This window comes from Protomyctophum bolini (genome assembly GCF_963924005.1).
Source record: "Protomyctophum bolini genome assembly, chromosome: 6".
NCBI classification, from domain to species: Eukaryota; Metazoa; Chordata; class Actinopteri; order Myctophiformes; family Myctophidae; genus Protomyctophum; species Protomyctophum bolini.
Window position 1 is genome coordinate 46,532,543 of NC_137867.1, and position 26,296 is coordinate 46,558,838.

Consider the following 26,296-nt stretch of genomic DNA (forward strand, 5'->3'; position numbering starts at 1 on the left):
TAACCAAGAGCTAACTTAATGCTTCGTGGTGCTGTTGTTGTGGTCGCGCAGGTTCGTCTCGACAGCGACCGCGGCGGCGCTTATTTGATTATTAATCAATACTCATGTTGAATGGCCGCACGATGCTAAATGAGCAACAGCAATGTTTTCTGCAAGAAGAGTGTGTTCGCTCTGTCGCAGGTGTGCAATCTACCACATGTATGTGGCGCTCGGTTGCGTTTGCACCGATGCCTACCAATAAGAGTTTTGTGTGGTCGTGACGTTAATGAGCGTTCCTCCCCAGACGATTTCTGGTTAAGGAACAAACTTTTTCAAAATGCAGGTCAAGTTGTAAACTCAGCTCAGTGCTGACTTGCTAGTTTGTTTTGCTCGTTATATCAAGCAGGAATATGACAATGTTGTCACTGTGTGTAGCGTGCTTAACGTCACTGCTTAACTTGAGTGTATACTGCTATCTGAGATACGCATAGTGTTTGTATCTCATAGCTTGAGTGTGCCGCTCAGCTGCTTTTCGGGCAATACCCGTTTGTGCTTGGCAGTATAATTATTAATATAATGGTTCAAGCTTCTATCGCTTTACCATTGCGTGGTTATCAAACTACGCCTGCATAGTATTGGTAACATATGTACTGATAAGTTGAGGTGAAGAAAATGCCAGCACTCATTGTATGTCCTTTTGCAAGGCCTGTATGGCCTTCCTCAGCGTTATACATGTACATAACATGTACTGATAACCAATAGGCATATAATGCTGTGCTTATCCCTATTTGGACTAGTCCTCATTAGCTGTCTTTGCAGCAACTGCCCTGATCCTCCTCGGGGGCAAGACAGCAGAATACTTTGACTAGTACATATGTCATGTACTTGATACTGTAGCTTGAGTGATCCATGCTTTTTGCTGCATTATCACTGACACTGGGGTTGTGTTTCGCTCCACTGCTGTCAGACTGTGTGCTTGGAACTGGCTTGAGTGGCCTTCGCTCTTCGCCATACATAGTATTGTTGACTTACTGTGTACTGATGGTCATCTTTCACTAGCACCGAGGGCATATTCCGCCCCGCCACTATCATATTGTGCACTTGACCCAGGCTTGAGTGATCCCCGCTCTTCGCCATGTCGGTATAGTACTAATGACATACTGTGTACAGATGCTTGGCTGTGTTATCACGGGCATTGAGAGTGTGTTTCGTTCTGCTGCCTCCCACCGTATTACAGCGTGAAGGCTGCTGGTGTGAATACTTTGTGGTATCCGGTTAACTCATTCAACGCCAAGTGCTGAGTTAACTTAAATTCTTATTAATTGCCCTGTACTGATTGGCATTAATATAGGCTTTGAGAGTGCTTTACGCTCTGCGGCCTGCCACTGTGTCTCAGCATGAAGGCTGCCATAGTGCCCACATAGGCATTAAGAGAGTGTCCCTCGCTCCGCTGCCTGCTGTCGTGGTTCAGCGTGGGAACTACTGTCACGGTGTGCCATTGGCTAGTATAAGCACTGAGTGTGTCTCGCTCCACCGCTTCATCTAGTATAAACACTGTGCCCATATAGGCATTAAGAGTGTCCCTCGCTCCGCTGCCTGCTGTCGTGGTTCAGCGTGGGAACTACTGTCACGGTGTGCCATTGACTAGTATAAGCACTGAGTGTGTCTCGCTCCACCGCTTCATCTAGTATAAACACTGTGCCCATATAGGCATTAAGAGTGTCCCTCGCTCCGCTGCCTGCTGTCGTGGTTCAGCGTGGGAACTACTGTCACGGTGTGCCATTGACTAGTATAAGCACTGAGTGTGTCTCGCTCCACCGCTTCATCTAGTATAAACACTGTGCCCATATAGGCATTAAGAGTGTCCCTCGCTCCGCTGCCTTGGCAACTGTCACGACGTACCGTCACCTAACACAAGCACTGAGAGTGTGTCTCGCTCCACCGCGTCATCTAACAAACGCTGAGAGTGTGTCTCGCTCCACCGCTATTGTCATAGCTGGATAGTATATTGATTACTTCCTACTGTTGTTTCACAACGTGTGTTTGTGCTAACGTAGCAACGAGAGTGTCCCTCGCTCCTCCGCTATCGTTGTAGCTGGATAGTATTTTGATTACGTCCTACTATTGTTTGTCAACGTGTTTAAAGCCGGCGCCGCACGTTTGCGTGCTGTGTTTGTGCTGCTGACGTGAGCAACGAGAGTGTACCTCTGCCGCCTGCCACTGTATTTCAGCAAGGCCTGCTACAGTGTGGTTATATTTTGGTTGTATTGGTTAACCCATTCAACGCCGAGGGCTGATTTGATTTATTTAATTAATTAATATAACTCATTCAGTGCCGTTTCGGTGTAGTGCCCATATAGGCATTAAGAGAGTGTTCCTCGCTCCGCTGCCTTGGCAACTGTCACGGTGTACCGTCACCTAACATAAGCACTGAGAGTGTGTCTCGCTCCACCGCTTCACCTAACACAAACGCTGAGTGTGTCTCGCTCCACTGCGTTATCTAACATAAGCACTGAGAGTGTGTCTCGCTCCACCGCATCACCTAACACAAACGCTGAGAGTGTGTCTCGCTCCACCGCTTCACCTAACACAAACGCTGAGTGTGTCTCGCTCCACTGCGTTATCTAACATAAGCACTGAGAGTGTGTCTCGCTCCACCGCATCACCTAACACAAACACTGAGTGTGTGTTTCGCTACTTGACACTGTAGCTTGAGTGATTCTCGCTCTTTCGCTACAACTACATAACCAGTAGTATTTAGTGTCTCGCTCTGCTGCCGTTCATGGATTAGGGCAACATGCTGGTCCTCTCTGGTCCCACAGAGGAGGTCCGTTACTTGCGCCTGTAGTCGTGTTTCGACTTGGGTGCCGGACACAGGCTATGGCTGTGGTTCTTTCTTCCATCCATCTCCAACCGCTTATCCGTAATCTGGTCGCGAGGGAAACGGCTCCACACCGAGAGCTGCAGACTTCCTCTCCAGATCAGCATTAGCATTCAGCATTTAGCATTCAGCATCCAGATTGCATACTGCTGGCACGTATGTCAACTGTGTTGGCCGTGGTGGGGGCTGATTTGTCTCCCACGGGGATGCTAGCGTTGCGTTGCTAGCGTAGCCCTTGTGAGATGTTGCTCTCTCAACTAGGGGAAATGTCAAGGTGGTACTGTTGGCCACTAAGTTGCTCAGGTTGAGAACTTCTTAACCCATTTAGGGCCGATGCTGTAAACACCTTCAGAATCCTGACCTAGGTCTCTGAATGATTTCAAATGTTTATTTGAAGAATTGAGAAAGTATATATGTGGATATATACTTGCATAGCAGCAGCAACCCAGACTTGTTCCTGTCCTAATGGGTTGATAAATGGGTACTGCTCTTTTACTGCTGTTTGCAGAGCCGCTGCTCATGGTCTGTGATGAGTAGCACTGACCTTTTAGATTGCCTTCTGTGGGTGACCGAGACAGGGTCCCTAACCCTGAACTTAATGCCAGCATTGCTTCTCTTGTGGTCTCACTAGATGAAGCATTCAAGCTAGTATGGCTATTGCCCATGGCCGCACACAGTGTGGAGTCACTGGCCTGCCAACTAGATCCATGCCATGGCAGCTGGACTGGGACGTGTTAAACGGTCCCTTAATGGTCACCTCATCCTGGCCCTCTGGCCTGGATGGCACGGCACCTATGGGTGATGCTTGTTCTAGGCATTAGCTTACGTGGTAACTAACTGCCCTGATGATGTTGGGGCCTAGTGTGGCCCCAAGGGGCGGCCACGGCGGGTTAGTGAGCCCGCCTGGCGACCTAGAGCCCCTGGATGTCCCGGCTTCAATGCCAGATCCGGCCAGCAATGTGTCCATGGGTGTCGCGGTCTGAGCCCCTAATTCCTCCCCGAGCGCTGTAGAATGGCTGCTCATTGCTCCTAGTAGCAATACGATGGGCAAATGCAGGGGACACATGTTGCGTATGTGCAACTGTACAGCTGAGCTAGCTTGCACATTGATTATAGTCTCAGCATTCTAACAGGCCCCACTTCCAGGGAAGTACAGTGGGTCACTTAACACTCTGCCGTCGTTCCAGGCCGGATGTTTGGGCCTGCTACCCAACAGACCTTGCAGCATAGTGCACGGTGAACAAGCAGCTTGGTTCAACTGAAGGTTTCTCCTTGATGCATGTTGTGACTGATGGTGGTGGTTTTCGCCTGATCCTCGATCTCAGACCTACCAGCTGCATCTGGTCATGTATGCTGGGCACAGTGGATGTGCTCCAGGTGGTGCCATATTGAGAATGGTCTGCAAGCATGGCCTTGCTCAAACTCTTAGAGTTAATGGGGGGCTGCCAGACAGCTTCCACTGACCTGTCTCGTCCTGGATGAGTACAGTGCTGCCAGCCACTCCCTCTGGTTGTTGGGCACACCGAAGCGACATAGACAGTTGCTTCTCTAGGGCTGCTTTCATTGCACCCTTTTACATGTCCTGTCTATAATTTCTGGGCCTCAAACCCCAGAATTCTGCCTACCACCGTGGATACGGTTGGGTTACTGTTTCAGTTATGTACAGGCATTTGAGTAAGAGCGTGCTTCGCTCTACTGCCTACCACCTCCAGCCAGTGTCTGTGATGTACACAGCCAGTGTGCAGTGGACTTGGCCCTTGGGATGTTTAGACTTTGTTCGTAACACATGTCAACAGTAGATCTTCCGACCCATTAAGGGGTCGCTCGATCCAGTCAGTCTCTGCAGGAGGTCTTGCCTCATCTTGCCGGTTTCATAGCAATGCTCTTGTTGGGTATACAGCCCAGGTGGCGGACATGCTTCCCATTTAAGCCTCTTGGATCCGATGTTTCGGATCACTCGGCATATGTACGGCAGAGCAGGGTCTTTGGCCTTGAGCGCTTGGCGCGTGGCCAACTGTAGTTCTCCCTTCCGGCGCTGGCCGTTAGGGCAGGACACTCTGGCCCACCCCTGGCCAGGCGACTTCTTGTAAGTCTTCTCTGCACTGCCACTTTTGGTGTCTTGTATCCTTCACAGGATAGGCAGAGGCAGTCGCACAGTAGTATGGTGCTACCATACCGGTCAGGAAGTATGAGGTTCCATGTTTCCGCCTCAATTTGTCTTTCATATTGGGCGGGCTATAGCGACTAGAGGTTTGTTTTTGGTTACCACTGCAGCCGAATCATCCACTGCAGCTTCTCGATGAAGTGCTTTGGCCTCCCCACAGAGACAGAATCCCCTGTCACAGTTTAGGGAGAGGGTGCATTCTCACCCGGGTCACCTTCAGCGGCGTAAATTGACCACTGACAATCATGCCTATTGTCCGAACCCTACTTCATTCTTGTGCATCCGGCATATAATAAAGGTTGCGCTCTCCCTGGACAGCGCCGGTCTCACTTTATTGTGGGTATGCCATCAGCCACGCTGACGGGGCGAGTAATCGCCCCCCTACCATCTGGTACGAGGTACCACTCTACCAGGTTGGGATGGACTTTGTCCCCAGCCCTTGGATAGGGCCGTTCTCAAATGGCTATCTGCTAGTACCATTTGCCCTCACTGCGACTCTACGGAAGTGAGTAGGTTGTCTTCATGCCCTGCCCGGTGCCTGAGACTGGGATGCCGATGGGTCTGGATTTACCAGTCGCCAATCCCTCTTATGTCTTCAAGGACTTTCCGCCTTTCAAGTTGGCTAGCCTATCATTTTCAGTTTGCTCCACAGCCGGGCATGGAGCATTCTAGTACCTACCTATTGTGCCCTGTCCGGGCTCTGTGGCACGGCATAGCCGTCTGTCTGTGATGAAGGGCACAGGAAGGGCTGTGCCTTGATTCAACAGAGACTAACGCAACACTTAGATGTACTTTGATTGTTGCGTTGAGGTAGACTTCTTCAGTAGGCCACAAGGCCTCCCCAGAGGCATTTTGACATGCCGGACCAGGGGGTGGACATCTGTGCTGCAGTGCAGCCAAATGGTCTCCATCTGTTTTGGGCTTTTGCCTAGAGCCAGCCAACCGGACTCTCCCTCACCCTGTGGTGATGGATGTTTGGCTGTCTATTAGATCTGCAAACCGACCTCGGTAAGCGCAGATTCCTCGTGACCTTGTTGGTATGAGTCATCCAGGTGTTGAAAACACCGCCTCTGGCGGTCAGTAGGTATGTAATAGAACGCAAGTTATCTATATAACTATGGTTCTATGAATACCGGATGACCGCCAGAGTTCACTGTCACTCGGAATCTTGACGAAAAGATTTCATGAGGATGAACCCTGTGAACTGGGCACCTATATCGGTACGCCCACAGGGGGTCACGAGTGACAATTTTGGTATTAATATTCGACCTCTGCGCGTGCGCGCGATGTATATCCAGGTGTTGAAAACACCGCCTCTGGCGGTCATCCGGTATTCATAGAACCATAGTTATATAGATAACTTGCGATCTCTCACCTGACTCTTGGGTATAAGAGACCGCGATTCAAGGTGAGAAATGACACTCCGTCATGTACAACATACGGTAGGTACTAGGAACAAGTAGTACTGCAGAGATTAACCCATTCTGACCTGAGATCAGATTCATACCAGGTTTCCACTGGACACACACTGGTCTGATGAACCCATTCTGACCTGAGATCAGATTCTAAAAATGTCAGTCGTTCTTCGATTTTTCTAAAATAGCAGACCTACAAGCTCGTATCGCGCCACTCGGTGGCGCGATATGAGCTTGTAGATCTGCTATTTTTCAATAGCTAAAGCATAACATGATGCTAACACCAAAATGGGTGCTAGGTCAGAATGGGTTAAAATAGGGTGCATTTTGCATCCCATAACACAGTTTATAGTTAAGGGACGCAATAAAACAACGACCTCTGCATCCACGGGATGCACTACTGTACTGTTTTTATATAAAATTAAATAGGAGTTAAATGCTGCAATTTGTAAAAATGGCAAAATATGACTCCTAATGTCGTCGAAGTGGGACTCATAAAATGTCCCTGGGACTCTTATTGCACTTTCAACCTAGCGTTTGATGTGGCATTACCAGTAAAATATTTGTATACATATGACCCATATGACTTAAAGGGATTGTGACATAAAAATAACAGTTTTTGTAATTGAGTAAACACAGACGAAAAACAGTCCAAATTTCATTCTGACCCCTCCACGAAAAGGCCTCGTTGTCCTGAACCCTTATCAATCATTTATACATTATGGATCAATAGTGTGGACTTGGACAGTTTTTCGTCTGTGGCATTCAATTCTTCTTAATTTATTTTTAGGTTTTCTGAGCTCAAGTGCATTAAAAAAAAACCCTGAACTTTTAACATTCAGTAGATTTTCTGTGGTCTGGGGTTTTCTGGCTCCAAGTGGGGAACAAGTGCTCCCATTTGCCGGGCTGTTTGTGATGTCACAGCCTGCAAATCTCATATATGTCAATGGGATTTGCCAGCAGACTTGTCACAGTTTTCACTGTTTTGCCTGTTTTCATTGCAGCTCAAAAGGCTTCCAAATCCCAGAGAAAACGCCAGACCACAGAAAATATAAATGTCATGAAACCTTTAAGTTGTTAAAAAAAACCTGACAGTTCACCTGGTAGCATGTCGTCAAAGCTGGACTTGGCCTCAGGGTGGCGCAAAAGAGACTTTGGAGTAAATATAATCAGCTGGAGAGAGAGAGAGAGAGAGAGAGAGAGAGAAGAGAGAGAAGAGAGAGGAGGAGAGAGAGAGAGAGAGAGAGAGAATTTAAATAATGTGTCCACGACCCACAAATGGGTCCCGACCCAGCGCTTGGGGGGAAAAGTGCTCTAGTAGTATGTCTGAATGCACTAGGTGTGTGTGTGTGTGTGTGTGTGTGTGTGTGTGTGTGCTGTGCATGCGTGGGTGCATGCGTGCGTGTGCCTGTGTGTGTGTGTGTGTGTGTGTGTGTGTGTGTGTGTGTGCCTGTGTGTGTGTGCATGTGTGTGTGCCTGAGTGTGTGTGCGTGCGTGTGTACTGTGCATGCCATGCGTGCGTGTGTGCCTGTAGGTGTGTTTGACTCACGGGCTTCCTGAAGGGCTTGAGGATCTGCCTGCGCAGCACGTGGAAGAGGTTGGCGGGCGTGGAGACGTTCACCACCATCCAGTTACAGTCGTACAGCTGCCGCACGCAGAACTCCTCCACCGGCAGCACGCTCTGATGGGTGGACCCGTTACAGACAGTTACAAACAGTTACAGACAGTTACAGACAGTTACAGACAGTTACAGACAGTTACAGACAGTTACAGACAGTTACAAACAGTTACAAACAGTTACAGTCCTCGCCAGGCACCTCACCCAGTTTTCTGAAATTAATATTTTCACGATTTAAAAAAATAGCAGACCTACAAGCTTGTTGCGAACGCAGTGAGCACTTACTATGAGACCTAGCAGATCATGTCTGTCTGTGTGTCTGTCTGTCTGTCTGTGTGTCTGTCCCGCTATACGTCCAAATATGGAGTGTGTTGCATCAGCAATCACTCAGCTCCATATATGGGCACAAAAGGGGCCAGGTCCACATATACAGTAACAGCGGGACAGACAGACAGACAGACAGACAGACAGACAGACAGACAGACAGACAGACAGACAGACAGACAGACAGACAGACAGACAGACATGATCTGCAGGGTCGCATTTTCATTGACATCAAGCGAGAGAAAAATGTTCAGATTTTTTTTCTTTTTTTTTGTTGGCCTCTCCTTCTGCACCGTACTCCTTGCTCTTTCGCGCATGTGCGTTGTCGATCACTTCCCCGTTTACCGCAAGGACTGTCTAAAGAGGACGGGACGCGAAGACCGTACGTACGGGCGACGCCATGTTGGCTCCATGGAAGGAAAGAAACATGCGCAGTGGGCTTTATGCAGCCAACACACTTCCGTGTTCAGCTTCCTTGGTCTCAACGGCGCATGTTTCTTTCCTTCCATGGAGCAAACATGGCGTCGCCCGTACGGTCGTTCGCGTCTCGTCCTCTTTAGACAGTCCTTGGTTTACCGTTCACAAAGAAAGGCTCGGCGCGCGTAATTCCAAGGAGCTCTCCGTGGTTTTGACCCGATGGATATAAACTAAGCTCTTCATTTCTGACTTCAACATGCCTCTCACCGAGTGCCGCGCTACGAACTTGTAGATCTGATATTTTTGAAAAGTCATCAATGTGGCGCAAATCTTGAAATATAGGCTATATATACTTCCAGAGCGAACGTTTTTAACTCATACCGGTATCTTTGCTTCTGGGAGGGCCGTGGAACAACATATTTTCAGATGGGGGTCAGCGGTTAAATACATATACAATACAATACATAATTTGTTTTACATGTTAGGAAGGGACTAGTGGACAAGAGATCCAGTGTAAGTCATTTTACACTTGGTTGCATGCTGAAAATATCCGATCTACAAGCTCGTACAACGCGTTGCGCTGCGACTCGGTGTGAGCTTGTAGATCGGCTATTGTAAAAAAAAAAAAAAAAACAGTCATTAGGACGGCATCAAGGCCCGCCAAAATACATTTCAGTCGACTAAATCAACTGTAGATTTAGTCGATTAAAATCGCATGACATATAGTCGACTAAAACTAGACTAAACACTAAGACATTCCAGGTGACTAAAATGTCACCTGGAATAAAAATTGCTGCCAAAAACACAACACTGCTACCATCATTTGGTTGAGAACCACTGGTGTAGAAGGAGCTACTGCAGTTAGTTAGTTAGTTATCGCACAACAAACTCACAGGGAAAACGTCGGGGTCATCATTGCACATCTGCAGAAACCTCTCGGGACGCGCCGACGAATGCTCCGGACCCTGTGGGGGGTGGAGAGAAACAACCATTAGTTCACACAACCCACTATGGAAAGGTTTACATTTACGATTTTGTAACCCATTTTCGGCACCCCTGTGTCAATCATCTAATGTCATCATCATTTATTTATTTAACTCACGACCATGATCACATGGTTTGGAGCACAGATTCATAAAAGTATACAATCGAAAGTATACAATACTTTACAGATTACACGATATACATAGACATATCGGAAGGCTTTCCCTATTTGTACAGTGTAAGAACATTTTTCAGAAAAGCACCCAATTTATAGATTACTTTTTGTTTTTCAGATTTTAGTAATGCAATTAATTTAAACATAGAAGGGTGGGTAAAAAAAATAAAGTGGCAGGTATTTTTGCCTGAAATTCATAATGCCAGTATTCTTACATTCCAACAAAATATGATACGTGATCCTGGGCTCTACACACCCTCCTCCGCCAACCTGGGGAGAGAAACGGACTTGAACTCATGCTTCCTTCATGCCTGAGTGTCCATGTCGCTCCTTTTACACCTGACAGGGAGGGGGGGGGGGGGGGGTTCCCTGTTTGGACATCGTAGCGCGTGGAAGGAACACGTTATTCCAACCAGTTCCTTTCCCCTCCATCAGGCGCCCCGGCTGGCCAGGGGGAGGCAGTTTAGTGACCAGGATTACTGCATGTTTTTTGTGAGGGTATACCTACCCTAGGGGACACGGGGAGAACATGTGAGGGTACCTACCCTAGGGGACACGGGGAGAACATGTGAGGGTACCTACCCTAGGGGACACGGGGAGAACATGCAAACTCCACACAGAGAGGCCCTTTCGCCAACCCTGCCTTCGGGTATGGGCGCTGATGACGATGCGGCGGAGGGAACACGCCCCCCAGCGCCCACAGCGTCCGGAGCCACCGTAGGCATACTGTATACAACACTGACGAAGGCCGTAGGCCCAAACGCGTTTGTTGTGTTGCTGACTGTGCAGCATACACCCATCCTATTTAAAGATGAAACAACAAAGTGCCTATTCCGGTATTCTCCTTCTTCTAAAGTGATTCCTGACCGTGCACCCGGTAAAATGTTCTATGACAGGGGTTTTCAACCGGTGTTTTTTTTTAAACTTTTAATAACTTACAGGAGCTCTTACTGTATGGTGTGTGTGTGATATGAAATGTGAGTTTACCATAATCACAGTAATCCTTAATCATATTCCATCATATTCAAACAAAATCACTGTATTTTATTAGACTAGCCCTTACCCGTTGTGAGATATTTGCCCCCCTGCCTGTGTGAAAAGTGGGAGCGATTGGTGCAGGCGGTGAGTAGATACGGCTGTGTTTCTGACAGACACACACACTCAGACATTGACTGAATTATAGTATGATATTATAGCTATTTTCTCCAGCTCCCTGTGGTGCATGAACCCCCCACTACTATTGTGTGGGGTGGGTCTATGATGGACCCCGCCACGCACAATAGTGGTGGTCCCCAGGTTGCTCTTATAGTCAGGATGGTGGTCCCTGGGTCAATAGTGGTGGTCCCCAGGTTGCTCTTATAGTCAGGATGGTGGTCCCTGGGTCAATAGTGGTGGTCCCCAGGTTGCTCTTATAGTCAGGATGGTGGTCCCTGGGTCAATAGTGGTGGTCCCCAGGTTGCTCTTATAGTCAGGATGGTGGTCCCTGGGTCAATAGTGGTGGTCCCCAGGTTGCTCTTATAGTCAGGATGGTGGTCCCTGGGTCAATAGTGGTGGTCCCCAGGTTGCTCTTATAGTCAGGATGGTGGTCCCTGGGTCAATAGTGGTGGTCCCCAGGTTGCTCTTAGTCAGGATGGTGGTCCCTGGGTCAATAGTGGTGGTCCCCAGGTTGCTCTTAGTCAGGATGGTGGTCCCTGGGTCAATAGTGGTGGTCCCCAGGTTGCTCTTATAGTCAGGATGGTGGTCCCTGGGTCAATAGTGGTGGTCCCCAGGTTGCTCTTATAGTCAGGATGGTGGTCCCTGGGTCAAAATCAGTTGGAAAACCCCCGTTCTATGAGATTGAGACAAGTTGGAGTCGCGCATGCTTTCTTCTTTTAGAAACCCACCATTCTAAACTGCCTCCCCCTGGCCAGCCGGGGCGCCTGATGGAGGGGAAAGGAACTGGTTGGAATAACGTGTTCCTTCCACGCGCTATACGTCCAAACAGGGAAACTCCCCCCCTGTCAGGTGTAAAGGAGCAACTCGGACACTCAGGCATGAAGGAAGCATGACTTCAAGTCCGTTGCTCTCCCCAGGTTGGTGTGTGTAGAGCCCAGGATCACAGTAGATGATTGACACAGGGGTGAAAAATGTGTTACAAAGTCGTGGGATAAAAAATATATATTTAAAAAAGAAACCCACCATCCCCTCCATGCCGTGGGGGAGCAGCAGTACGATGCCGTTCTGGCGGACCCACTTGGCCTGGCCCGGGCTGATGAACTGGTCTATGATGCACTGGGCCGTGTTGTGGAAGTCCCCGAACTGGGCCTCCCACAGGACCAGAGCGTTGGGGCTGGCCATGGCGAAGCCCAGCTCAAAACCTACACACAGAACGTATACAGGTCAGGATGGATGGGGCCAACATGTCATGGAATACCAAAACGACTCGCCCCCCTTTACCAACTCGCCCCGGGCGCACAGCCGGCCGAACTGCGCCGACTGGTATTAATAATAAATAATAATAATAATTAGAGCTGGGACTCGATTAAAAAAATTAATCTAATTAATCAGAGGCTTTGTAGTTAATTAATCTAGATTAATCGCATTTTAATCGCATATCAATATTCAACCTGAGAACAGTGAGAAACCTTTTTTTTTATGTTTTTTGGTATCCCAGTGAATCAATGAATAGTGACTACAGGATACCACTCATTTTCAACATTTTACTGTTAATATACCTGTTGTGGAAATAATAATACAAAGTCACCCCATTCTGTGTTGCCTAGAACTGGAGGTCTGAAAAAAATGTAGTAACAGTAACACGTACATCTCAGTGACATCACAAAGCTGTACTTACTTCATATTGTTACTGTTTTTTGTCAGACCTCCAGTTCTAGGCAACACAAAATGGGGTGACTTTTTATTATTTCCAGTACTATAGAAAAGCGCCCAGTGAGAAACGTTCCGCGGTGAAAAAAAAAGGTGCGATTAATTTATCTGTAGTTAATTAATCTAAATTAATCGCAATTAGTCCCGGCCCTAATAATAATTTATATTTTTTAAATTTATATAGCGCTTTTCTAAATACCCAAAGCGCTTTACATGGGAACACTAGAAAAAAAACCCCAAAGCAAAACATAACAGATACAACAACAGTACAGGGGTAAAAAAAGATAAAAGGATAAACGAGACCTCAGCTGGAGGGAAAGCTATCCTGAAGAGGTGGGTTTTGAGTGAGGTTTTGAAAGAGAGGAGAGAGGGAGCAGCTCTGAGATAGTTAGGGAGTTCATTCCAGAGTTTGGGGGCCGAAACATAGAAAGGCCCTGTCCTAAAGTAACCTAAGTAAATGATGGTTAAAGTGGGGTTGTTGTGTGCTGTACTGTACTGTGCTGTGCTGTACTGTACTGTACTGTACTGTACTGTACTGTGCTGTGCTGTGCTGTACTGACCCAGTACTCCGTACTCGGACAGAGAGCTGTTACACACAGTGTAAGGAGCCTGGTTGGAGGAGATGTGGTTCATGGGGATGCAGACCCGCTTGTCCACGTTCTGGTCATGGAGAACATGGTGGCGGTGGCTGTGGAGACACGGGAAAAAAAACACCCCACGTTCACTTCATGGGGCTTCAGTCCAATGGAGGCTCTCCTACATAGACTTCTATTGGCTTCAGTCCAATGGCGGCTCTCCTACATAGACTTCTATTGGCTTCAGTCCAATGGAGGCTCTCCTACATAGACTTCTATTGGCTTCAGTCCAATGGAGGCTCTCCTACATAGACTTCTATTGGCTTCAGTCCAATGGAGGCTCTCCTACATAGACTTCTATTGGCTTCAGTCCAATGGAGGCTCTCCTACATAGACTTCTATTGGCTTCAGTCCAATGGAGGCTCTCCTACATAGACTTCTATTGGCTTCAGTCCAATGGAGGCTCTCCTACATAGACTTCTATTGGCTTCAGTCCAATGGAGGCTCTCCTACATAGACTTCTATTGGCTTCAGTCCAATGGAGGCTCTCCTACATAGACTTCTATTGGCTTCAGTCCAATGGAGGCTCTCCTACATAGACTTCTATTGGCTTCAGTCCAATGGAGGCTCTCCTACATAGTCTTCTATTGGCTTCAGTCCAATGGAGGCTCTCCTACATAGACTTCTATTGGCTTCAGTCCAATGGAGGCTCTCCTACATAGACTTCTATTGGCTTCAGTCCAATGGAGGCTCTCCTACATAGACTTCTATTGGCTTCAGTCCAATGGAGGCTCTCCTACATAGACTTCTATTGAGAATGGGGACAACCGACTGGGACAAGACCTGGACCGGAAGTAGGCAGAAATGCATTGGACTCATGCAGGCAACAGCCCAGCTTTAATGATCTTAAATCCCTTTATTTTAAATTGTTTTGTAGTAATAGTACAACATAAACATTAAAGAGACTTTAGTTGTCACTGTACAATACTTTAAAACAGTTGTCATGTTGCAACACATGCTTAAAATAGCTCTTATTTGCGCGCCGCCCTCGTTGAAAACAATGTATTTCCAACTCCGGCTTGTCTCAGTTCAGGCTGCATGAACAACGAGCACTTGGTTTCTGCCCCCTCAATATCGTAACTCTATTAGATGGCTCTGGTTAACCAAAATTGGGGCGGGAACCCCTTTTGGTGTTAGCATTATGTTATGCTTTAGCTATTGAAAAATAGCAGATCTACAAGCTCATAGCTGGCGCGCTACGAGCTTGTAGGTCTGCTATTTTAGAAAAATCGAAGAACCACTGACATAGAAACATAGCTTTTTCAAAAAACTGTCAGGATGTAGAAGACATTTTTAGAATGTACTACTCGACTAGTCGAGCAACTAGTAAAAATCACTAGAAGTGAAAGCCCTATATATTAGGGCACTGTTGCATATCCACCTGAAGGTGCCTCTCTCGACGTCCTGTCCGCTGAGGCGGACGTGGATCCCCTCTTTGAGCAGGGAGCCGAACGCCATGTACTCGCCCAGGGCCCAGTCGCACACACGCTGCTCCACCATGCTGGCACGGCCCTTCAGGATGCGACTCAGACCTGTCCGGAACCAAACGGTCAGTCGTTAGCCCCTTGGATAGCACTGACCCTAACCCTAAACCAAACGGTCAGTCGTTAGTCCCTTAGATAGCACTGACCCTAACCCACACACGCAGACCTGTCCAAAACCAAACGGTCAGTCGTTAGTCCCTTAGATAGCACTGACCATAAACCAAACAGTCAGTCGTTAGCCCCTGAGATAGCACTGACCATAAACCAAACAGTCAGTCGTTAGCCCCTGAGATAGCACTGACCCTAACCTGATGATACCCAACTATATATTTCTGTAGCTCCAGATGATCCCCGTGCTTTAGACCCATTGATGACCCGTCTGTCTAGCATCAAATGCTGGATGAGTGAGAACTTTCTCAAGCTAAATGAGGACAAGACAGAAGTTCTCATAATCGGTTCTAGTGAGCAGAAAGAATCAATAATAAGCAGACTTGGCAACCTGACTGTAGAAAGTAACAGTACAGTAAAGAACCTGGGGGTCATTATTGATTCTGAATTTAATTTTAATTCACACATTAATCATGTCACCAAGATTGCCTTTTTTCACCTTAGAAATATTGCACTCATCATTTGTCTTTGGACGATGCAAAAACACTAATCCACGTCTTTGTTTTTTCTCGGCTTGATTACTGCAATGCACTTTTTTCAGGACTGCCTAAGAAAACAACTGACAGACTACAACTTGTCCAAAATGCAGCAGCCAGAGTTTTAACTAGAACTAAGATGAGAGAACATATTACTCCAGTTTTGGCTTCACTGCACTGGCTTCCGGTTGTTTTTAGGATTGATTTTAAAATTATTTTACTTGTGTATAAAGCTCTCAATGGTCTCGCACCTTCCTACCTACATGACTGCCTGCCTAAATATGTCCCAAACCGCCCCCTAAGGTCTACCACTGCTGGCCTGCTCGCTTTGCCTAAAAGAATGGCAACCAAACAATACGGGGAAGCAGCTTTTTGCTTCTACGGGCCGTCGGCATGGAACAAGCTCCCACTGTACCTTCGTCAGGCAGCCTCTGTAGACATTTTTAAAGCACAGCTCAAGACCCACTTCTACAACATTGCTTTTAATTGATCTTTAATTTTTTCTTATTCATCAGTCCTCACTGTATTGCATTACTGCTTTTTCTCCATTGCTCTGTAAAGCACTTTGAGCTGCATTTCATGTCATGAAAGGTGCTATACAAATAAAGTTTTATTATTATTATTTACACCTTTCATACATGAATGTAGCTCAAAGTGCTTTACAGAGCAGAAAAGATAATAAAAACAAAAGCAAAACAAAACAGCATTAAAACAGGCATGCAGTTAAAACAATAGGACAATAACGCAGTGTCAAATCAGGCAAAGGCAGTGGTACAAACAGATATTTTAAAACTCAACTAAAGGCAAGAGTAAATTGAGTCTTAAGCTGCGTCTTGAAAATGTCTATTAGACGATGCCCGTCTGATCCGCAGTGGTAATTTATTCCAGGCCGTTGGGCCATAAAAGCAGAATGCTGCCTCGCCATATTTTTTACTAGCCACCTTTTTAGGGAGTTGGAGTAGGCCAGCACTGGAGGACCTGAGGGGGCGGTTATAGGGATATATCTAGGCAGACAGTCATGGATGGACTATACAGTCTGTCTGTACCTCCATGGATGGTGAAGTCCTCCACAGGCACAGAGGAAGCAATGTGTCCGATAGCACAGAGGTCCTCCTCACTGATGCCCGTCGATGGGCAGCTCATAGTCTGGGGTTGGCCATCTAGTTGGAAGAAACCTAAACACACACACACGCGCACACACACACACACACACACGGACGCACACGGACGCACACACACAAGGACGCACAAGCAGCAAAATATAGTCACATTTTGCCTTTCAATAATTGAAAGGCAACACGACAGACTAGACTAGAGTGACATACATTATGACATTTGCTATTGTCATATGGCATGAGTGTTATATAAAAAATATAAAGATCGGATCGGGAAAGATCGGTATTGATTGGTATGTCTCCAAATCAAATGATCGGAATCGGATCGGGAGAAAACACATGTAACAATCGCCCTTTACTTATGCAAGGCAAATTATTACTAGGGAAAATTAAGTGGGATATAATCTGATGGGCCCGACTGTTCCTTAATTACTATGGCTGCAGATATGCACGCTTCAACGTTAAATAGCGGTCCCAACGTAAAACGCCATTTGGCGCCTGGACCTCCTCTGCTCCTCGGTGCAGGTTTTGAGATCTCCCCTCCCCGTGTGTCACTTCCTCTACTAGTAACCTTGGGTCGTGACATCAACCAGTCACTGACACCCATCAATCACCCCTGTACCAGACCCGTTACCTTTCACATATGCATAGGGTAGAAACAACAATATTCTCACAACCAGTTCCACATGTCATATTCCTCTTTTTCAAAATAAATGTACCGAAAAATAAAGTAGAAAGACATAAATAATGTGCTTTTGTCACACACATGTGATCAGGACATTCCCTACTGCAAATGCAGACAATAGGAAGAACGGCGCCCTCACCTGGCCAGGGTGAGTCCAGCCAGTGTTTGGGGTGGAGGATCTTCTCGTCTTTGGAGTGAGTGTACGCCTCCTCACAGATCCTGTCGTACTTTGCGACCTCCTCCTATAACGGCCGGGAACACACTTTGATTAGACTTTGTTACAGCAATAATGTGCTCAATTTCCAAACGACTATTGTGGCGATCCGCCAAAATAAGAGTAAACCAAAATAATATGTTCAAGGAATGACAGCACTCACACGGAGATCCACGCTATTTTGGTCAGTGACGTTGCCTGTGCATGGCTCTGGTTGGCTGCTCGATGAATGCCCAGCCTCTAACAAAAATGGAGACGACTTCCAGTTTTTGAGTCGGTCGCGGGAGTGAGAAGTGTGTGGTACAGACCGGTGCTGTATTTGTGAGGACGGCAGTTGCCCAGTGAACGTTTCTCAGAAACCCCGTAGTGAGCTATTCGAAAACAACGGGCGATCGCCTGTCATCAACTCAGGGACGACCGCGCCGCTGCAAAACCTCATCTCGCTGGCACGTCTACCGTCGACGCTGTCTTTTGAAGAGGAGCCGTGCCACGTAGTAGAGAGCCGCTGAGCGGAGAGGGTTACTGTGGGTGAGCGGAGTACGGAGGCTAGCTGCAGAGCTAACACACAAACACACACCTACACACACACGCACGCCAGAGTGCACGCGCGCACACACATCCCTACACAAGCGCCAGGACGCTGTTTTGTTTTGTTTCTTTCCTTTTAGTGTGTTTTGGTTTGACAGTTTAACAGTGGTGCACGGCACCCGGGTTCATTTGGTTGTTGTGAAACCAGAAGTGGAGTTTAAGGATGCCATGAACTAAACTGAACTGCCCTTCTTTATTTCAATACAAACCTTAAATTGACTTTCTGTGTGTCGTTTGCATTTCTTATTTACTGGTGAAATGAGTGAGTTTATTGAAATGTACTGATTTATTATATATATATATTATTCTTATATATATATATATATATATACCCTGAGTTAACAGGTAGGTTGCTGTATATTATACAGTGACCTCTGTAGGGTTTCTCCCTGGGACAAAAGGTTATTTGGGAAACCGCTACATAAATAAATGGCGCCCGATGTTTAAAATGTTTACCATGTCAAGGTTATGATGTGAAAAAGGTAGCCTTAAAGGCAAACAGAGTTTTTTTAATTATTTGGTACATTTCTGGGAAAACTAAAACTAAAGGAACCACAACGCATTCAAACTGTACAATAAACATTGCTACTCAAACAAACTGGGAAATTCAAAATGGCAGCCGATAACTCTCTCTGGGAGTTCGGAGACTTAGTGGAACCACTGCTGCACCCACCTAGTGCTCCACAATCAGGAGAGGAGAATGTGTTCAATCAGCAAATTAACCCACCAATCACCCACTACTCATTGTTGGACCTGGATGCTCTCTCCCATGAACCACAAGGGGCTGTTGCCTCTAGAGCAGCGGGACCGGCAAATGTGCATCTGACTCCTACGCAGCCACAGGGTGCTACTGGCCAACCACTAGACACTGGTGGTCAGTCAGTTGGGTCGCTCTCTCCTGGGAATCCATTTTCTGCTGCACTTCCTAAAACCCCACCTATTCCAAAACCCAGGAAGGGGAGTGCACAGTCACCAAATGTTCCCCCATCACCACTTAGCCATCAGGAGATGGAGAGGATGCTAACCAACTTCTCAAACAAAATAACCATTCACTGCGAAAATCAAATGCAAGCATTCCACCGATCAATAACCCGGCAACAGGATTTCATGCGAGCACAAATGGACAGTTCATTAAATTGGCGTCTGAAAGCACTCCACACTGACCTACTGAAAAGTTTAATGGATGGCCTTAACCCCATGACTATGACTGTAAGGCATCTGCAGAGTGAGGTACAGAAAAAGGACATGGAAATGAACACAAGAGCCCAGACACTGCGCATGACCTCTCTTGATGCCACAAACCTCAACGCCCAGACCATGCCCATGGCTGAGCCAACCACCACACAAGCTCCACTGCATGACTTACAGTCCACTATGGATCACGGCACAGTACACTCACCTCATTTCCTTCCTCCCACTGACTCCCACTTTCGGACTGAACTGAGAGGTAGATATGTGGGGAAAAGTCCCATCAAGATACAATTCCCCTGTTTTGGCCGCATGGAGGACAGCCAGGACCCCCTGCTGTATCTGGAAAAGTGTGGTGATTTTCTCGCACTAAACCCACTAAGCGATGAGGAGCTGATCGCTACCCTGCGCAATGTGCTCCATGGTACCGCCAGAGACTGGTGGGAGGTTGTCCGCCTTTCCACCTGCACCTGGGCAGACTTTAAGGAGAAGTTCCTTACCTCCTTTCTTTCAGAGGACTACGAGGATGAGTTGGCAGAGCGAGTGAGAACACGGGTGCAAGGAGAAAATGAAAGCATCCGTGATTTCTGCTATAAATATCGCTCCTTGTGCCTGCGCTGGAACCCTGAGATGTCGGAGACAGGCATTGTCAAAATGCTGCTGAAAAATATCAATCCTCGCTTGGCTAGCCAGCTCCGGGGAAGAGTCGGGACTGTGGATGAGCTAGTGCGATTGGGACAGCAGCTGGAGAAAGACAAACAAAGTCAAGCGCTGTACAATCAGCGGGTAAAACAGGGTAAACCCGGCACAAAAGGAGAAGCCACCCAGCAATCTACCTCAACACAGCCCCCACCACCAAAACCCGCCACGAGTCAGATCCGTTTTTTTGTTGGAGATGTAAGGGGATTCACCCTCCAAAGTCCTGTCCAGAATGGAGGCCACGGAACAAAAATTCCTCCAATGCCAATCAAAAATGTACAGATCAGCCATGGGAGGAAAAGACAGCTGTCCACATGTCTGTCAATGTCTCTACCCCTTCTTCTACTCACACCACACCAGCTGTGACCTCACAGAGTTTCACACCTACTACTTCATTCAACCCTAACTCTTCAACCTTTGGCAGTCCAATTCCCCAGCAGCTGATAATACCCTTGACCATCAGCCAATGGCAGGGAAATGCCATTCTGGACACTGGGTCCTCTTATACCCTCTTGAATGAGCGCCTGTGGGAGGTTATTAAGGCCCCAAAAGCCACGCTCAACCCATGGACCGGGGGCCCTCTGTACCTGGCCGATGGAGAAGGAAAGCTGCCCCTTGGATGGACGGAACTGGAACTATGGCTGCAAGGCACGTCATGGAGGCTGGCTGTGGTCGTTCTATCACCTCAGACTCTAGCCTTCCCTGTGGTCTTGGGCCTAGATTTTACGTTCTACAGTGGACTGCAAATGGACGTCGCTGGTGGAACTTACTGGTTCCGAGACAACGTCCAAGACAAATATCACTTCCTTAACTACCGGTCAGCACCTCACATCGCTTTCTTCTCCGCCATGGCACCATGGAGTATGGAGCTACCGTCTTCATCCGATCTGGCTGAGCTTACGAGTGCTGTTCAGGACTCTCATCTGGACGTACCCATGAGGGAGGCGTTAGTGGAAATGCTACGCCGTAATCTGGATGTCTGCACCACAAACGTTGGTCGCACCAGTCTCCTGAACCACCAGATCTTCCTCATGGACGAGATGCCCATTAAACAGAAAGCGTACCGTCTGTCTCCGCCCAAGCTGAAAGTGATGAAAGAACTCCTGGATGAGATGCTGGAGAAGAAGGTAATTGAACCTTCCTCGTCTGCATGGGCCTCTCCAGTGGTCATGATCCCCAAGAAGAACGGCAAGATCAGATTCTGTGTAGATTACAGAAAGCTGAATGCTAAGACTCACACGGATGCCTACCCATTACCAACTATACAGGAGATCCTGGAGTCCTTGGCTGGAGCCACTGTGTTCTCCTCACTAGACCTCAACAGCGGTTATTGGCAGGTGGAGATGGACCAGGAGTCAAAGGACAGAACTGCTTTTACCTGTTCCCAGGGCCTGTTTCAGTTTAATGTGATGCCCTTTGGATTGAAGAATGCTCCGGCCACCTTCCAGAGGCTCATGGAGACAGTCCTGGGAGAGCTCAAGGGATGCATCTGCTTCGTATATTTGGATGACATTATCATCTACTCCAGCAGTTGGCAGCAGCACTTCCTTGATGTCCAGGCAGTCCTGAATAAACTCTCGTCGGCAGGCCTTACGGTAAACATGAAAAAGAGCAAACTCTTCCGTACGTCTTTGAAGTTTCTGGGCCATATGGTCTCTGCAGCCGGTGTCCATGTCGACCCGGAGAAGACTGATGCTGTCCAGAACTACCCGGTACCCACCGATCTCAAGGCACTTCAGCGTTTCCTTGGTGTAGCCGGGTGGTACCACAGATTTGTACCCAACTTCTCCATAATAGCCGAGCCTCTCCATGCTCTGAAGAGGAAGGGAGTAAAGTTCCACTGGTCTACGAAATGTCAGGATGCTTTTGACACCCTGAAGGAACATCTGACCAAACCTCCTGTGTTGGGACATCCTAACTTCCAGCTTCCTTTTATTGTGTACACTGATGCCAGTGAAGTTGGTCTTGGGGCAGTCTTGGTCCAGCAGGCAGAGGCAGGGAGAGAGGAGGTCCTAGCGTTTGCCAGTCGCAGCCTCATCTCAGCGGAGCGGAATTACTCTGCTACGGAACTGGAGTGTTTAGCGGTGGTTTGGGCCCTGGAGAGATGGAGAGTATATCTGGAGGGACGCTTGTTCAAAGTGGTCACCGACCACAACTCTCTGCTCTGGGTGTTTAAGACCACAAAACCTAGCAGCCGTCTCATCCGGTGGGCTATCAGGCTCCAGGAATTCACCTTCACCGTGGAGTACCGCAAAGGTCGATATAACACCGTGCCAGATGCTCTCAGCCGAGCCCCAATTGGATCTCTGAACCCGACATCTCCCGGTGTGGCTACAATCTTGTCTGCAACCCCTGGTCGTGCCACCGACTTACCACTATCGGTGGAGACCATCTGGGCCGCACAGCAAACGGATCCCGAATGCCAGACTATATACCAAAGTCTCTTGGAGAAGGGGAAGGACCAGTTGAGTCCTGACACAACCTTCATCATTTTGGACGACCTCATATACCGCAAAATCCAACTGCCTTACAAAACACTCTATCAACTATACATTCCTGATGATCTGCGACCCCAGCTAATGGACCTGTTTCACCAGGATCCTCTGGCCGGCCATCTTGGTCAGTATAAAACCTACCGCCGAATGAAGGATCTGGTCTACTGGCCCAAGATGAGCCTGGATGTGAAACAGCAGGTACAGAACTGTCAGGTCTGTCAAAAATACAAACCCGAGAGCAGGAAGCCTGCAGGAAAGCTGCAGCAAACTGAAGTTCACCGCCCTTGGGAAATGCTGGGAGTGGATTTGATGGGCCCTTTCCCGCAGAGTACGAGCAGGAACCTCTATCTTCTGGTTTTTGTAGACTACTTCTCAAAATGGGTCGAGCTCTTCCCTTTAAGGAAAGCCACGGCGGAATCCATATCCCAGATCCTCACCAAGGAGATCTTAACACGCTGGGGTGTCCCTAATTATATCCTGTCTGACAGAGGGGCCCAGTTTGTGTCTTCCATCTTTGACTCCACCTGTAAAACCTGGAAAGTCACCCATAAATTAAAGTCTGCCTACCACCCTCAGACCAACTTGACAGAACGGGTCAACCGAACTCTAAAGACCATGATGGCAGCCTACGTCGGGTCCAATCACAAGCATTGGGACAAACATCTCCCTGAGTTCCGCTTTGCCATTAACTCTGCTGTGCAGGAGTCAACAGGAGTTACACCCGCTGAACTCAACCTGAACCGTCCCCTCCGAGGCCCTTTGGATGTGGTGTTGGGGCCCAGAGAGATAACCCCTGACTCTGTAGCCTACAGTAAGATCTCTCAGCTAGAAGAACTCCAGACATTCGTGTCGAGTAACCTTTCAAAGGCTCGAAAGCGACAGAAAAGGAACTATGACAAGAGACGGAGAGACGTGGAGTTTGAGGAGAAGGCTCGTGTCTGGCTACGGACTCACCCATTGTCCAACGCTGCCAAGTCATTTGCAGCCAAACTGGCTCCAAAGTGGCAGGGCCCGTATCGGGTGGTTCGACAGGTTGGCCCTGTTAACTATGAGGTTGTTCAAGAGGAGACAGGGTTGGACCTACGTGTGGTGCACGTCTCCCGCCTGAAGCCCTGTTTTCCTACGGCTGAGGAAGTGGAGGAGCAAGAGCACCGTAGGGTGATGGAGATCTTTGAGGAGGAATCAGATGAGGAGTTTCTTGGATTCCCAGATCAAGTCCACACTTCACTTCCTTCACCTTCACCCCCAAACCTGCAGCCTGGCGTCCCCAGAGACCAAGACCTGGAGAAGCAGGAACGCAGGCGGGTGATGGAGATTTTTGAAGAGGAGACCGATGAGGAGGATTTCATGGGATTTCCGGACACTCAGCCTGCTTCCCCTCATAGACGAATCATAGAAATATTCAATGAGGAAACTGACATAGAGGATTTCCTTGGGTTTCCCGATACGGACAGTTCAACCGGGATCCAGGAACGCCTTCCTCACTGTCAGGCTTTTCTTCAAGGGGGGGAGAGTGTGGCGATCCGCCAAAATAAGAGTAAACCAAAATAATATGTTCAAGGAATGACAGCACTCACACGGAGATCCACGCTATTTTGGTCAGTGACGTTGCCTGTGCATGGCTCTGGTTGGCTGCTCGATGAATGCCCAGCCTCTAACAAAAATGGAGACGACTTCCAGTTTTTGAGTCGGTCGCGGGAGTGAGAAGTGTGTGGTACAGACCGGTGCTGTATTTGTGAGGACGGCAGTTGCCCAGTGAACGTTTCTCAGAAACCCCGTAGTGAGCTATTCGAAAACAACGGGCGATCGCCTGTCATCAACTCAGGGACGACCGCGCCGCTGCAAAACCTCATCTCGCTGTCACGTCTACCGTCGACGCTGTCTTTTGAAGAGGAGCCGTGCCACGTAGTAGAGAGCCGCTGAGCGGAGAGGGTTACTGTGGGTGAGCGGAGTACGGAGGCTAGCTGCAGAGCTAACACACAAACACACACCTACACACACACGCACGCCAGAGTGCACGCGCGCACACACATCCCTACACAAGCGCCAGGACGCTGTTTTGTTTTGTTTCTTTCCTTTTAGTGTGTTTTGGTTTGACAGTTTAACAGTGGTGCACGGCACCCGGGTTCATTTGGTTGTTGTGAAACCAGAAGTGGAGTTTAAGGATGCCATGAACTGAACTGAACTGCCCTTCTTTATTTCAATACAAACCTTAAATTGACTTTCTGTGTGTCGTTTGCATTTCTTATTTACTGGTGAAATGAGTGAGTTTATTGAAATGTACTGATTTATTATATATATATATTATTCTTATATATATATATATATATATATACCCTGAGTTAACAGGTAGGTTGCTGTATATTATACAGTGACCTCTGTAGGGTCTCCCTGGGACAAAAGGTTATTTGGGAAACCGCTACATAAATTTGGCAGTAAATTGTATAGTATTCCTTTCATTCAATCCCACTATTTTGTAATCCATTTATTTTCCACCCCAGTGTAAATTATCTAATGTAATCATGGGTGCTACACACTTCCTCTGCCAACCTGGGAGGGGGGGCAGTGGACTGACCTCATGCTTCCTTCTATGCATGAGGAGTCCAAGCTGCTTCTTTTCACCTGACAGGGGGGAGTTTCCCTGGCCGGACGTACTGTAGCACGTGGAAGGAACACGTTATTCCAACCAGTTCCTTTCCCCTCCATCAGGCGTCCCCGGCTGGCCAGGGGGAGGTAGTTTTAGAGACCAGGATTGCTGCATGTTTTTTGTGAGGGTACCTACCCTATAGGGGACACGGGGGGAACATGCAAACTCCACACAAAGTGAATTGTAGTATTCCTATGGAACTCTGGGATATTGAGTGCCTTGGAGTTTGCTATTCATTTGATTTAGTAGTAGTTGTACTTTCTTTCTTACAGTGGCAGAGAGAGCTGATCATATAGTTTCACCTCATAGTCTTGTCTGGTGACGACTCCATCATATAATCATATAATCATATAATGTCACCTCATAGTCTTGTCTGGTGACGACTCCTTCACCATCATATAATCATATAATGTCACCTCATAGTCTTGTCTGGTGACGACTCCTTCACCATCATATAATCATATAGTTTCACCTCATAGTCTTGTCTGCTGACGACTCCTTCTCCGATGAGCTTCTCGGCGAACGTCTGCAGGACACATTTCTGCTTCTTGACCTGCTTGTACATCAGAGGCTGGGTGAACATGGGCTCGTCCATCTCGTTGTGGCCGTTGCGCCTGTAGCACACCTGCAGCGTGACACACACACACACACACACACACACACACACACACACACACACACACACACACACACACACACACACACACACACACACACACACACACACACACACACACACACACACACACACACACACACACACACACACACACACACACACACACACACACACACACACACACACACACACACACACACACACACACACACACACACACACACACACACACACACACACACACACACACACACACACACACACACACGTGCACGCACGATTGAGAGAATGAGAAGCTTGTAGATTATTTATATTTATTTTCAGCGTGTGTGTCACAAGGATTGACATAATATGAGAACACAGGTGCAACAAGCCAGGTTGAATGGTATGGGCACAACAGGCTAAGAGATCACACGGTTTTTACCGTATCATTTATTCTTGCATAAAGAAAACTGCTGTAT

At 47.7% G+C, this 26,296-nt stretch overlaps 1 protein-coding gene across 1 annotated transcript in view; it reads right to left on the reverse strand.

Annotated features, from left to right (window-relative positions):
* The window catches only part of LOC308317687 (2-oxoglutarate dehydrogenase complex component E1-like), a 64,574-nt gene that overhangs the window by 10,500 nt on the left and 27,778 nt on the right, over nt 1-26,296 (reverse strand). The window contains exons 11-19 of the mRNA XM_080766893.1: nt 25,689-25,841; nt 17,525-17,627; nt 16,632-16,760; nt 14,839-14,989; nt 13,383-13,510; nt 12,136-12,314; nt 9,692-9,763; nt 7,989-8,120; nt 7,540-7,612 (exon numbers count right to left, since the gene is read on the reverse strand). Coding sequence (XP_080623019.1) covers nt 7,540-7,612; nt 7,989-8,120; nt 9,692-9,763; nt 12,136-12,314; nt 13,383-13,510; nt 14,839-14,989; nt 16,632-16,760; nt 17,525-17,627; nt 25,689-25,841 — 1,120 coding nt within the window. The remainder of the gene's footprint in view (nt 1-7,539; nt 7,613-7,988; nt 8,121-9,691; nt 9,764-12,135; nt 12,315-13,382; nt 13,511-14,838; nt 14,990-16,631; nt 16,761-17,524; nt 17,628-25,688; nt 25,842-26,296) is intronic.